The following is a 14,786-nucleotide window of genomic DNA, read 5'->3' as shown; positions in this document are numbered from 1 at the left end:
CAAAGCAAAGCATGATGATAATTAAGATATATTTACTGAGATTGAGACTGTAAAATCTGAGGAACAGAGTCTAATCAGCTAGATTTCATCTCTTCCATATTCTATTCACAAAAACTAAATAAAAAAAGAAAAAGTATATATATACCTTCACTGTCCTTGAATTTCTTGATTGCCACAATTTCATGCGTTTCCTGCAAAGGAAAAGAGGCAGAAGAAAAGTCATTCTCCAGTGTTTTTCAAACTGGGAATCCCAACTGTCTGGGGGTACATTCTGAAACAGAGTAACAAGAACCCAGAGAATAAAAAATAAATCCTCCTCTTCCCCAGTCCCTCATTTCTCAGTTCCAAAATTCTCTTTCTTACTACCCTGCAGGCATTGTCAGGGAAGGAAAAGGAGAAGGTGGAGGGGCTGGGGGACGAAGAGCAGATTTGGCAATAGAATATGGATGAACCAGCAGTGTCCATGTCTTGAGACTACGCAAAAGTGCCAGGATGGCTGACAATAGACTGGCATCTATACTGCCCTCTGAAACCCAGGGACACATTTAATTGGGTTTCTAAGACCAGAGGAAAGGCTTCTATAATACTTGGTAGTTGCTGGTAGCAGAATACCTCTTCCAAGTCTCCTCCCTTCACTTACCTCTTCCTAACAAACCTATCTAGTTGTTCACCAGCTCTTCCCCATTGATAGCCATTTCATATCCAAAGTGGGATAAACATTTGCCACCAAATACCAATCACCAACTTTCCCCTGCCTTTATTTAGCTCTCCTGAACTAGCAGAAGTAGTTGGTGAGAAGAACCCTATTTTAAACTGAAAACATCACAAATCCTTTTTTCTGGTCTTTTTTGGCTGGAAGACAAGAAAATAAGGGCTGGGAAGGAAATGAAAATGGTAAAGATTAAGTATAACTAGGCTAAATAATTCATGTAAGATATTCTAGTCTATAAAAGGAATAAAAAAGCTTTTGGTAAAATAATATATAGATTCTTCAAAGCCAACATGTCATATAAAAAGGTCTTCTGAATGATTCAGGCCTGTTCTTTTTTACTCTAAGTGGGTATACTTTCAGATCTGTAAGAGCAAATCTTTTATAAAACTTTGTCCCTGCATCAAAACAAAGACTTGAAAAACAGACACAATACGAGGCAATAACCAACAGGGTACAAAATCATTAACTTATTAAAAATATATGCTTTTCTCCTAGATTCCTTACAAAAGCAAAGAGAATCAAATAAGTAGGGGGGGAAAAAGAAATTTTAAAAAAGCTACCATTTCAGTCATTATGCTGAAAGACAAACTCTGAGTCGTAACTATATCTGTAAATCAAACCCTGTTTCTCACCTGCCCATTGAAAAAAGAAGAAAATACCAGCTTTCATATTTGTGTTACAGGGGAAAAATTATCTGAAAGTGCCATAGGCTATTGAGGAAAAAGATTCTGATTAAGGTTATTATGTTTTTGTTTTTAAGGGAGGAACAGAATTGTAGAGTACAGAGAGCTTTGGGGATACAATTTATTTGTACATCAGCAGACCTTCTGACTTAAACTCAGCCACCCAGGTACTTTCTGATATTGTAACTGTTTCATTATTGAGAAGGAATAACTGCAAAGTCAAAGTGATGTGGAGGATGATCACCTAGAATATTAGTAGAGGTAGTACCAGGTAACTCTGCTAGGTATGCTACTCTCTCTTAATACACTGACACTGTTTTCTTACCCTGCTCCTTTTCAAATGGCTCTAGCTAGCTACCCACCTGCGGCCTAAGAGAAAGTACAAAGCCCTATCAAGAAACCGCTCACAGCACAAAGAAAGGGGCAACAGGATTGCATCCAGGAAGAGAGGAGGACTGCCCACATTTCAACTGAGTGTTGTTCCAGGTACCATTTCATCCTATATTGCACATTTTTTAAATGGCATCCTAAGTGTTAAAACTTTGCCTGATTTTATAAAAGGTCTTGCTTAGGTCAAAACTGTCCACTGATATGACTACATATTTAAATTTATGACTACCATCTTGAAGAAAGAAATTCATCAGATTTTTTTCTCCTGGCATCTCATAAATAGAATTTACAGTATAAAACAGTTGCCCGAAGGGGGGTCAAATAAGATGAAATGTTTATTCTTTTATTTATCCTTTCACCGATACCATGAAAATCCTCTTTCTCCTCAACACTCACACAGAGACACATACACACTCAATATGGTTTATACATTTACTTATAGAACGAAGCCAAACAGACGGAAGTTTTCTACATAAAATCCAATGTTTGGTGGAAAACACATGCAATGAGGGCAGAAGATGCTGGAAAAAATTTAACATTTTACTTTTATTCAAACTACTTATAAAAATAATACAAACTAATATAAAAGAACATAAAGGGGTATAAGAGTATAAGAGGAACATAAAAAGAAATAAAAAACTATATAACCCTTCCTAATAACATTTTGGTATATTCTCTTCCAGTAAATTTTTCTCAAATTGAAAGAATTTGAGAACACATATATTGTGCTGTATGTTGCTTTTATTTCACTTGATATTGTATAAGGAACATTTGACCTGTCATTAAATAATTTTTAAAACCACCATTTTTAATGGATGGTTATTTAACCAGTCTATCAATGAACATACTTCTACATCTGCATCTTCATTTCCATAAAGTAAATTCTGTAACTGATATAACTGGGTTAAAGGGTATGAACGGTAAAGGCTCCTAATACTGCCAAACTGATATCCAAAAATATATCATTTTACAGTTCCCTTCAGCAGCATGAGAACCCACGCTACAACCATAGCCAACACTAAATACAATCATTAAAAAAATCTTTAGACACCAATGAGATCAAAGGTTTGCTTCTATGAACTGGTAAGTGAAATAAGGTGTACTAACCTTAATGTTTTTCTTACTGATTCATGAATGTGAACTTGTTGACAAATTTTGTTACAAATATTTTCCCCAGATTGTTGTGGACATGGAATTATTTAGGGTGTTGTTGTTATTGTTGCTGAACATAGTTTATTACTATATAGCCAAATTTATTGATACATGCCTTTGTTATTAAGTGCACAACTTTTGTGCTCAAACTCCTTACTTAGCTTGTATATGATTAATATTCATCCACATTTATCTGTCTCGATATTTCAATGATTTAATCTTGTTCCTTAAGTCTTTATTCACTTGTAATTTATTTTAATATGCTATATGGTGAGGGAATCTAAATTTAAATTTCTAAAAACTGAACCAATTTTCCCAGTACCTTTTACCATGGATTTTTAGTTCTGCTGCATCTTAGCATCCTTATATATATACTCTAGATTTTCTTTCAGAGCTTTTTAATCTAGTCTATACTATTGACCTGTTGATTCTTATGCCAGAACCAGTTTAAATTACTGTGACCTTAAGCTGTTTTTAAATTACTCTGGGGTTACTGACCCTGATACTTCTTATATCATTTTGTTAAATAAATTTATTATTGAGAATAGGTTTTGGCTGCTATATTTAATTTGTAATTACACACACATGAGCTATTATATTTAGTCTCTATTTCTTTTTTTTTTTTTTTTTTTTTTTGTTATCCTCTTGCTATATTTGACCTCTTTTTTTTTTGGCCGCGTTTTGCAGCATGTTGGATCTTATTTCCCTGTCCAGGGATGGAACCTGTGCTCCCTGCAACGGAAGTGTGGAGTCTTAACCACTGCACTGCCAGGGAAGTCACCTATATTTGACCTTTTTGTTAACGTATAATGTCCTTGTCTCTTGTAACCTTTTAAAAAAAAATTAAAGTCTATTTTGTCTGATAATATATAATATAATCACTTGTTCTCTTTTGGTTCCTATTTCTGTGGAATACCTCTTTCCATTCTTCCACTTCAACCTTTTTGTCTCTTTGGATCTAAAGTGAGTCTTTCACAGACAGCATATAGTTGGATCATGTTTATTTTTATTTTTATTATTTTTAAAATTTTTATTGAAGTATAGTCAATTTACAATGTGTCAATTTCTGCTGTACAGCAAAGTGATTCAGTTTTACATATATACGCTTTTTCATATTCTTTTCCATTATGGTTTATCACAGGATATTGAATATAGTTCCCTGCACTATATGGTAGGACCTTGTTGTTTATCCACCCTATATATAATAGTTTGCATCTGTTAATCCCAAGCTCCCAATCCTTCCTTTCCCTACCCCTCTCCCCCTTGGCAACCACATGCCTGTTCTCCGTATCTCTGAGTCTGGATCATTTAAAAAATTTTTTTTATTGAAATATAGTTGATTTACACTGCTGTGTTAGTTTCAGGTGTATAGTCTCTATTTCTTTACACATTTCCTACCGTGGTTTTTCACATATTTGAGTGTTCAATTTGCATTAAGTTTTTGCTCAGCCACTATTTATCTTTGGATGGCTTTCTGAGTAAGTATCCTACTTTCCAGGTCTTTACATATATCTGAAAGTCCTCACACGTGAATGGCAACTTGGAAGGCACAAAATTCTCAGGAAGACAACCTTATGTTCTCCACCATCCTCAGGGTCACTGTAAGGTTGTGCGTCCTGCAAAGCCCTGGAAAGTGCCATTCACATCATAGATGTCTCAGGTTTGTATGTCTATTAAAGCAACTTTCCAGTAGTTAGGAGTAAAGTGTCTTGTTGTAACAAAATCCGTACACTAAGATACTTTTCCAAGAAGAAAATGAAGGGAATTCCATGGCAGTCCAGTGGTTAGGACTCCGCACTTTCACTGCTGAGGGCCCAGGTTCAGTCCCTGGTCAGAGAACTAAGATCCCACAAGCCGCGCGGCCTGGCCAAACAAAAAAGAAAAAGAAAAGAAAATGAAAGATCTTAAAAGAAGAATTGCCATTTTCTAATCCACATAAGGCTCCAAACGGGCTAGCGATGCCCTGATGGTCTTCTGGTATTTGTGTTGTAGAAAAGAACTCCGAGGTCAATTTGGTTTTTGTTTGGATGTAGATAACTTCTTTTTTTCTGCCTAGATGCTGTTAGGACTTTTCCTTTTCCTTGGAATGGAAATTTTAAATTATCAGAATATATCTAGGGGTGTGTGTGTGTGTGTGTGTGTGTGTGTGTGTGTGTGTATTTTGAACTAATAGTACCTGGAAATCAAAGAACTTAGAAAAGTTTTCTTCTAGCAACCTTAAATGTTGTTTCTACTCCTATCTTTCTAATAGTTTCCACTAGAAATCTTGTAACTTTTAGGTTGAACTTTTCATAATTGTTTTATATGTTTTGTTCACTACTGCATCACAAGTGCCTAGAATGGCAGGCGCATAATAGATGTTCAATAAATATTTAATGAATGACTATTTCATGAGTGAATTAATCAAAACTGCTACATCAGTTTTGTTCTTTTACTTCTTTCATTTTAGGTTTCTTCATCTTCTTTCCTTATCTCAGCCGACTTCTGCAATTTTTGCCTTGTTTCAGCTTGTTATCACTATAGAGGTCATATCCTCCTGGCTTTCCTTCAGGAGACAACTTCATCTGCTTGTTACAAAAAAAAATTTTTTTAGAACTATGTGCTGCTCTTAAATCTTCAGAGCAGTGAAAGACATGGGTAGCCATGTCTTTTCATAAGCCACACCCCGACTCCCATTTTTAACTCATCCTCACTAAGATAGGAAGAGATTCACCATGCTTGGTGTCTGGCAGCAAAACAGGTAGTTGGGTTTTTTAGCAACCTCAATTTCAAAGGCAGATTGATGCACCGGAGCCCAATTTCAAAACCTAGATCCTTAGCAAACATCCTTCTCGTTGGGTTGGCTGGTCTGAGGCTGGGCCGCCTGGGCAAGGTTCTCTGAAGAAGCTGTTTGCCCAGCCCACAATTCCTAGCACATCCTGCTCCCACTAATCTTCACCACAGCTTGCCATGGGGTCCATGAATCCTAGGATACAACACGCTGCTTCCTATCCGTCTCTACTTCTTGCCTTACTGCATTTGGGGCATTTTGCCTCTGAAATGATCTGGCAATACAGGTGCTGATGTGGGCTATGGGGGATAGAGAACTCCAGCTCCTGAAGGGTCAGATAAAGTTACTACCCTGAGATAGCTGCCTGTTTCCAGCCCCTGTGGGCATCGGTCCAAGTCTTTTCCTATTCCCTTTGGACAGTTTGCCCTATTCTGGTTCAGAACGTAGAATAGATAGCATGTATTGTTCAATTTATCTCCCTGGACTTTGCCAATGATCTTCAATGTTCAGTTTCTTAGCTTACAGAACTTTTATGAGTTTTTGGTTTTGCTTTTAAATAAATTCATGCCACCACCCCGAGATGCTACATGTAATACAGGTGTAGACAAAGGACAAATATATGAAAAATAACTCCAAAGAACTGTGTTTTAAATTCAATTTATTCACAAAAGCACACCATTGCCCCCACAATGTCTGCAAGAGAATGTCACCAGCTGTAGTTAACAAGATAGGTGTAAATTGCTTACCTGTTTAAACAATGAGTTAGTTAAGAGCTCACATTTTAAATAACAAACTAAGGATGTAATAAAATATATAAGTAAACACTAATGATAATTCCATGTCTCACCCTTAATTTTGCCTCAGAATAGGAATTATATTACTTTGGAATGCAGAAAGACAGAGGTTCCTGAATTGTACTACTATCTTCATGAGTGAATAAGCTATATCAAGGCATTTAACATTTCCCAGAATAAATTTCTACAACTGAAAAAAAAAAATTAGAAAGAGAAAGAAAAATAAATTTTGTGAATAGGAACAAACAGAAAAATACCTCTAGGGCTTATATTTCTTTTTTTAATTTATTTTATTTTATTTCCTTTTTGAATTTTATTTATTTTTCTTTACAGCAGGTTCTTACTAGTCATCAATTTTATACACATCAGTGTATACATGTCAATCTCAATCGCCCAATTCATCACACCACCACCTCCACCCCCCTAACGCTTTCCCCCCTTGCTGTCCATACGTTTGTTCTCTACATCTGTGTCTCAATTTCTGCCCTGCAAACCGGTTCATCTGTACCATTTTTCTAGGTTCCACATATATGCGTTAACACACAATATTTGTTTTTCTCTTTCTGACTTACTTCACTCTGTATGACAGTCTCTAGATCCATCCACGTCTCTACAAATGACCCAAGTTCGTTCCTTTTTATGGCTGAGTAATATTCCATCGTGTATATATGTACCACATCTTTATCCATTCGTCTGTCGATGGGCATTTAGGTTGCTTCCATGACCCGGTTATTGTAAATAGTGCTGCAATGAACACTGGGGTGCATGTGTCTTTTTGAATTACGGTTTTCTCTGGGTATATGCCCAGTAGTGGGATTGCTGGATCATATGGTAATTCTATTTTTAGTTTTTTAAGGGACCTCCATACTGTTCTCCATAGTGGTTGAGCAGCTTTTCATGTGCTTCTTGGCCATCTGTATGTCTACTTTGGAGAAATGTCTATTTAGGTCTTCTGCCCATTTTTGGATTGGGTTGTTCGTTTTTTTAATATTGAGATGTGTGAGCTGTTTATATATTTTGGAGATTAATCCTTTGTCCATTGATTCGTTTGCAAATATTTTCTCCCATTCTGAGGGTTGTCTTTTCGTCTTGTTTATGGTTTCCTTTGCTGTGCAAAAGCTTTGAAGTTTCATTAGGCCCCACTTGTTTATTTCTGTTTTTATTTCCATTACTCTAGGAGGTGGATCAAAAAACATCTTGCTGTGATGTATGTCAAAGAATGTTCTTCCTATGTTTTCCTCTAAGAGTTTTATAGTGTCCGGTCTTATATTTAGGTCTCTAATCCATTTTGAGTTTATTTTTGTGTATGGTGTTAGGGAGTGTTCTAATTTCATTCTTTTACATGTAGCTGTCCAGTTTTCCCAGCACCACTTATTGAAGAGACTGTCTTTTCTCCATTGTATATCCTTGCCTCCTTTGTCATAGATTAGTTGACCATAGGTGCGTGGGTTTATCTCTGGGCTTTCTATCTTGTTCCATTGATCTATATTTCTGTTTTTGTGCCAGTACCATATTGTCGTGATTACTGTAGCTTTGTAGTATAGTCTGAAGTCTGGGAGTCTGATTCCTCCAGCTCAGCATTTTTTCCCTCAAGACCGCTTTGGCTATTCGGGGTCTTTTGTGTCTCCATACAAATTTTAAGATTTTTTGTTCTAGTTCTGTAAAAAATGCCATTGGTAATTTGATAGGGATTCCATTGAATCTGTAGATGGCTTTGGGTAGTATAGTCATTTTCACAATATTGATTCTTCCAATCCAAGAACATGGTATATCTCTCCATCTGTTGGTACCATCTTTAATTTCTTTCATCAGTGTCTTATAGTTTTCTGCATAGAGGTCTTTTGTCTCCCTAGGTAGGATTATTCCTAGGTATTTTATTCTTTTTGTTGCAATGGTAAATGGGAGTGCTTCCTTAATTTCTCTTTCAGATTTTTCATCATTAGCGTATAGGGATGCAAGAGATTCCTGTGCATTAATTTTGTAACCAGCAACTTTACCAAATTCATTGATTAGCTCTAGTAGTTTTCTGGTGGCATCTTTAGGATTCTCTATGTATAGTATCATGTCATCTGCAGACAGTGACAGTTTTACTTCTTCTTTTCCAATTTGTATTCCTTTTAGTTCTTTTCCTTCTCTGATTGCCGTGGCTAGGACTTCCAAAACTATGTTGAATAATAGTGGTGAGAGTGGACATCCTTGTCTCGTTCCTGATCTTAGAGGAAATGCTTTCAGTTTTTCACCATTGAGAATGATGTTTGCTGTGGGTTTGTCATATACGGCCTTTATTATGTTGAGGTAGGTTCCCTCTATGCCCACTTTCTGGAGAGTTTTTTATCATAAATGGGTGTTGAATTTTGTCAAAAGCTTTCTCTGCATCAATTGAGATGATCATATGGTTTTTATTCTTCAATTTGTTAATATGGTGTATCACATTGATTGATTTGCGTATATTGAACAATCCTTGCATCCCTGGGATAAATTCCACTTGATCATGGTGTATGATCCTTTTAATGTGTTGTTGGATTCTGTTTGCTAGTATTTTGTTGAGGATTTTTGCATCTATATTCATCAGTGATATTGGTCTGTAATTTTCTTTTTTTGTAGTATCTTTGTCTGGTTGTGGTATCAGGGTGATGGTGGCCTCATAGAATGAGTTTGGGAGTGTTCCTTCCTCTGCAATTTTTTGGAAGAGTTTGAGAAGGATGGGTGTTAGCTCTTCTCTAAATGTTTGATAGAATCCACCTGTGAAGCCACCTGGTCCTGGACTTTTGTTTGTTGGAAGATTTTTAATCACAGTTTCAATTTCATTACTTGTGATTGGTCTGTTCATATTTTCTACTTCTTCCTGGTTCAGTGTTGGAAGGTTATATCTTTCTAAGAATTTGTCCATTTCTTCCAGGTTGTCCATTTTATTGGCATAGAGTTGCTTGTAGTAGTCTCTTAGGATGCTTTGTATTTGTGCAGTGTCTGTTGTAACTTCTCCTTTTTCATTTCTAATTTTATTGATTTGAGTCCTCTCCTTCTTTTTCTTGATGAGTCTGGCTAATGGTTTATTAATTTTGTTTACCTTCTCAAAGAACCAGCTTTTAGTTTTATTGATCTTTGCTTTTGTTTCCTTTGTTTCTATTTCATTTATTTCTGCTCTGATCTTTATGATTTCTTTTCTTCTGCTAACTTTGGGTTTTGTTTGTTCTTCTTTCTCTAGTTCCTTTAGGTGTAAGGTTAGATTGTTTGAGGTTTTTCTTGTTTCTTGAGGTAGGCTTGTATAGCTATAAACTTCCCTCTTAGAACTGCTTTTGCTGCATCCCATAGGTTTTGGATCGTCGTGTTTTCATTGTCGTTTGTCTCTAGGTATTTTTTGATTTCCTCTTTGATTTCTTCAGTGATCTCTTGGTTATTTAGTAATGTATTGTTTAGCCTCCATGTGTTTGTGTTTTTTATGTTTTCTTCCCTGTAATTCATTTCTAATCTAATAGTGTTGTGGTCAGAAAAGATGCTTGATATGATTTCAGTTTTCTTAAATTTACTGAGGCTTGATTTGTGACCCAAGATATGATCTATCCTGGAGAATGTTCCGTGCGCACTTGAGAAGAAAGTGTAATCTGCTGTTTTTGGATGGAATGTCCCATAAATATCAATTAAATCTATCTGGTCTATTGTGTCATTTAAAGCTTCTGTTTCCTTATTTATTTTCACTTTGGATGATCTGTCCATTGGTGTTAAGTGAGGTGTTAAAGTCTCCCACTATTATTGTCTTACTGTCCATTTCCTCTTTTATAGCTGTTAGCAGTTGCCTTATGTATTGAGGTGCTCCTGTGTTGGGTGCGTATATATTTATAATTGTTGTATCTTCTTCTTGGATTGATCCCTTGATCATTATGTAGTGTCCTTCCTTGTCTCTTGTAACATTCTTTATTTTAAAGTCTATTTTATCTGATATGAGTATTGCTACTCCAGCTTTCTTTTGATTTCCATTTGCATGGAATCTTTTTCCATCCCCTCACTTTCAGTCTGTATGTGTCCCTAGGTCTGAAGTGCGTCTCTTGTAGACAGCATATATATGGGTCTTGTTTTTGTATCCATTCAGCGAGCCTGTGTCTTTTGGTTGGAGCATTTAATCCCTTCATGTTTAAGGTAATTATCGATATGTATGTTCCTATGACCATTTTCGTAATTGTTTTGGGTTTGTTTTTGTAGGTCCTCTTCTTCTCTTGTGTTTCCCACTTAGAGAAGTTCCTTTAGCATCCGTTGTAGAGCTGGTTTGGTGGTGCTGAACTCTCTTAGCTTTTGCTTGTCTGTAAAGCTTTTGATTTCTCCATCGAATCTGAATGAGATCCTTGCCGGGTAGAGTAATCTTGGCTGTAGGTTCTTCCCGTTCATCACTTTAAATATATCATGCCACTCCCTTCTGGCTTGTAGAGTTTCTGCTGCGAAATCAGCTGTTAACCTTATGGGAGTTCCCTTGTATGTTATTTGTCATTTTTCCCTTGTTGCTTTTAATAATTTTTCTTTGTCTTTAATTTTTGTCAAAAAATTACTATGTGTCTTATATTTCTTCCAGTATTCTCAAGATCCTCCACCTCATAAAAACCATGACTCAATCAGTGAACAACCATAATGAACACAGAGACTTGTAACCAAAACTCATTCCTGCTACTGACTGTCTAAAGTTCCTCAGTCATTGCTTTATTCCCAGAATCAATTATCCCTTCTTAAGATGTTGGCAAAGCAACCGATTGGTATTAACAATCATAAGATTTACTAAGTTATTTTAAATGCAGTTACATAACTTGATTTAATTATGCTTTGGAACAGTGAATTCCCTAAACCAATCATACACTGTTTTAAGGAAGTAGCAGGAGTCACTGTTTTAAATGTTTTGCTCTGTAATTTAAAATATCCAACATGCATTATGAAACAGAACAGAAAAAAAATACTGATTTTATTTTACTCTGCTATTCATGGATTAAAACATTCCAAAGGTTATGCTCTACAATTCATTTTCTAATTATTCTCTGAGGAAGCCCTTCCTTGGGAGAAATTCTTTATTTTTTCATCTAGATAGCAGGAATACAACTTGACAACTAAAGTATTTTAAAATATTTCAATCTGCATTTGGTTTGCAAATACCACACTAAGTGTTTTCAAACACTGACATGCTCCTTCAGCAGAAGCAAACTCCTACAAACATAAATATTATCACCTTATAGACAGATATGGTAACTGAAAAAGTATCCTTTATTTTAGGTTATTATTTTTAAGTACTTTTGTGCCAGGGTCTGTGCTTCCCATGTATTATTTCATTTAATCTTCAAATCAATACTCTGAAGAGAATCTTATCATTATGTTCATTTTACAGATGAGAATGTACTGAATTTTAAAGAAGTTCCATAATTTGCCCCAAGATCATACAACTAAGAAGTAATAGGGCTAAATTTTTAAACCCAGGAAGATTGATCCTGGAGGCCAGTTCTGAACCATGGCAATGCTATTCACTGTTGCAAGTCATATATGTAAGTTCTATTGTTGAAAAGGATATATTCTGAAACACACACGCGCACACACACGCACACACACACACACACTCTCACTCCTGGGGAGGGGGAGGCGTGATTATTTCTCTTCTGTGTTTTCTCAAAAGTACATGTAGCACCAACAAAACATTTCAAATAGTTTTCTAATGTCTGCTATATTTATACAACTAAAAGAATGTGCAAATATTTCATTGTTTCCATCTTTATCTATATTCCAACTTGTATTTCACAGAATCTTCTCAACTTAGACAAATTGTTTAAGTTATTTTTACATTATGAGCAAAATTATAAAATGGGAGTAAATTCAAGCACAGGATACATTCCATGGCAGGTAGATACAATGGAGCTAATAGAAATACAAAACATTATCCAGGATACGCAATGATAAAAACCAGACTGTTTCCTAAGGAATCCTTTAAAGATCTTTCCTTGACTTGTATTATTTATTACTTGTAAACTACCATAGTCTGCCAATACTAAAAGTTAGATTAACTACTAAATTTAAGTACTGCAGACTTAATCAGGAAAGATTAATACCCAGGGGAGCATTTCAGTCAGTCAGCTAAGAACTATCTATTGGGCCTCTGCCTTATGTGAGGTTTTTTATGTGACATCCTAGGTTTAACAAGAGTGAGTAAATAAAGCATCTCATACATACAGAAGCTTACATCCTGGTGTGTAATAATGCATGATAGTAAGTAAAAATTTATGACAAAAGTTAAAAAGTACCATGAATGTTATATGATATGCTGCAGAAGTTTAAAACAGATTGATCAGGTGAATATAAAGAAAAAACTGCATACCCCTTTGAGATTTAAGTTTACAATATGTTGGTTTATTTGCTTCTGATCTCTCTCTTTCTGAAATGTAAAATGTCATAAATATATCTTCGTTCATTCCCATTCCTTCTCACCCCAGAGGTAACTTTCACTCTGAAGTTGGTATGTAGTGTTCCCATGCACATTTTTATTACTACCGATGAATTTACCCATAAGCAAATTGACTACTATTTTGTACATTAAAGATCATATAACTGGCATGTTATTGTACACACCTTTTTGCAACAATTTTTTTTTTAAGTACAACATGGTATATCTGAGATTTAAACATAAATCTAGTCAACTGGGGATAATTGTGGCCCCCAGGGGACATCTGGCAATGTCTGGAGACACTATTGGTTGTCACTATGGGGTGGGGGGTACTTACATCTAGTGGGTAAAGGCTATGGATACTGCTGAACACCCTACAGTGCACAGGACAGTCCCCACCACAAAGAATTACCTGGCCCCAAATGTCAAAAGTGCTGATGTTGAGAAACCCTGCTCTAGATTATTCATTGTAACGGTTTTGTAGTAGTCCACTATAAACACTCCCCCTTAAAAGAGAGACTGACCATTTGTTGAGATCAGGTAAAGCTTTGGAAAAGACTAATACACTGTGAAAAGAAATTTTAGTTGAAAACGGGATGATTAAAAGATTAATTCTTCAAAAATTATTAAAGCTATTAGTCATGGCACTAAAATGTCTACATTCATCTCATTTTCATAAAACGACTACTTTTGTAATAACTTTTGCAATATGGCTCCATTAGAGCATTATATAGTGAAATACCAAAAGATAAATTAAAACATATTCTTCTTTGTTGTTAAAAACTCTCACATTTTAAAAAGCATCATAAGGAAAACTCCCAATGAATTTACTTCATGCTCAGACTCTAAAAAGAGGATAGTCTTATGAAAATAGTAATACATCATCAAGAACATGAGAGAGCATGCAGCCAAGAAAGGAAGATGTGGGAAGTGGGATCTTAACAAAGAAAGAGTCTTCTATAAAACAACTGCCTTCAAGCCAAGTCAGTAATAAAATTCCTACATAACAAAATCTATTTTCTCCTTTGTTTCCAATAAAACATCAAATCCCTTCTACCAAAGAGAAAAGCAAACACTCTATGCTAACGCACATATATGGAATCTTAAAAAACAGTTCTGATGAACCTAGCGGCAGGGCAGGAATAAAGACTCAGACGTAGAGAACGGACTTGAGGACACAGGGTGGGAAGGGGAAGCTGGGACGAAGTGAGAGAGTAGCACTGACATATATACGCTACCAAATGTAAAATGGATGGCTAGTGGGAAGCTGCTGCATAGCACAGGAAGATCAGCTCAATGCTTTGTGACGACCTAGAGGGGTGGGATAGGGAGGGTGGGAGGGAGGCTCAAGAGGGAGGGGATATGGGGATATATGTATACGTATAGCTGATTCACTTTGTTGTACAGCAGAAACTAACACAACATTGTAAAGCAATTATACTCCAATAAAGATATAAAAAAAAAAAATCCCTTCTACCCACTCTGGTCTGGATCTGCCCTCCATGAATCTTTATTGAGATGTAAAATGAGAATAAGTAAAAGTAAAATATTTAGACATCATGCCTAACCATCCCCTCATCTTCCCCCTCTGAACCTGGTCCTGTCTCCTGTCCCATATCTCAGTGAACCCTAGCCAGAAATTTAGGATCACTCTTCCCATCTCTGCAATCCCAAATCCATCCAGGTTATCACCAAGTGCTGTTGATTTTTGCTTCCTAAATCTTTTTCAAATTGGTCCACTGTTCTTCTCTACCTGGACACTCCCAGCTCAGTTGGAGCCCTTGGCATTCCCACCTGGGGTACTGCCTAACCTCCTAACCCTTTTAATGTCTGCCACTCAGCAACCAGGCTCTTCATTTGCAAAGGAAAATCTGATTTGACT

The 14,786-nt window shown here is 36.1% G+C and overlaps 1 protein-coding gene across 2 annotated transcripts in view; it reads right to left on the bottom strand.

Moving 5' to 3' along the window:
- The window catches only part of CDKL5 (cyclin dependent kinase like 5), a 189,594-nt gene that overhangs the window by 71,179 nt on the left and 103,629 nt on the right, over nucleotides 1–14,786 (bottom strand). For both annotated transcript variants that reach the window (XM_061178360.1, XM_061178359.1), the window contains exon 5: nucleotides 146–191. In XM_061178360.1, the coding sequence (XP_061034343.1) occupies nucleotides 146–191 (46 nt within the window). The remainder of the gene's footprint in view (nucleotides 1–145; nucleotides 192–14,786) is intronic.

Source organism: Eubalaena glacialis, chromosome X (genome assembly GCF_028564815.1).
Source record: "Eubalaena glacialis isolate mEubGla1 chromosome X, mEubGla1.1.hap2.+ XY, whole genome shotgun sequence".
NCBI lineage: Eukaryota > Metazoa > Chordata > Mammalia > Artiodactyla > Balaenidae > Eubalaena > Eubalaena glacialis.
Note: the sequence above shows the minus strand (reverse complement) of the source record. Positions and strands in the feature narration are given on the sequence as shown.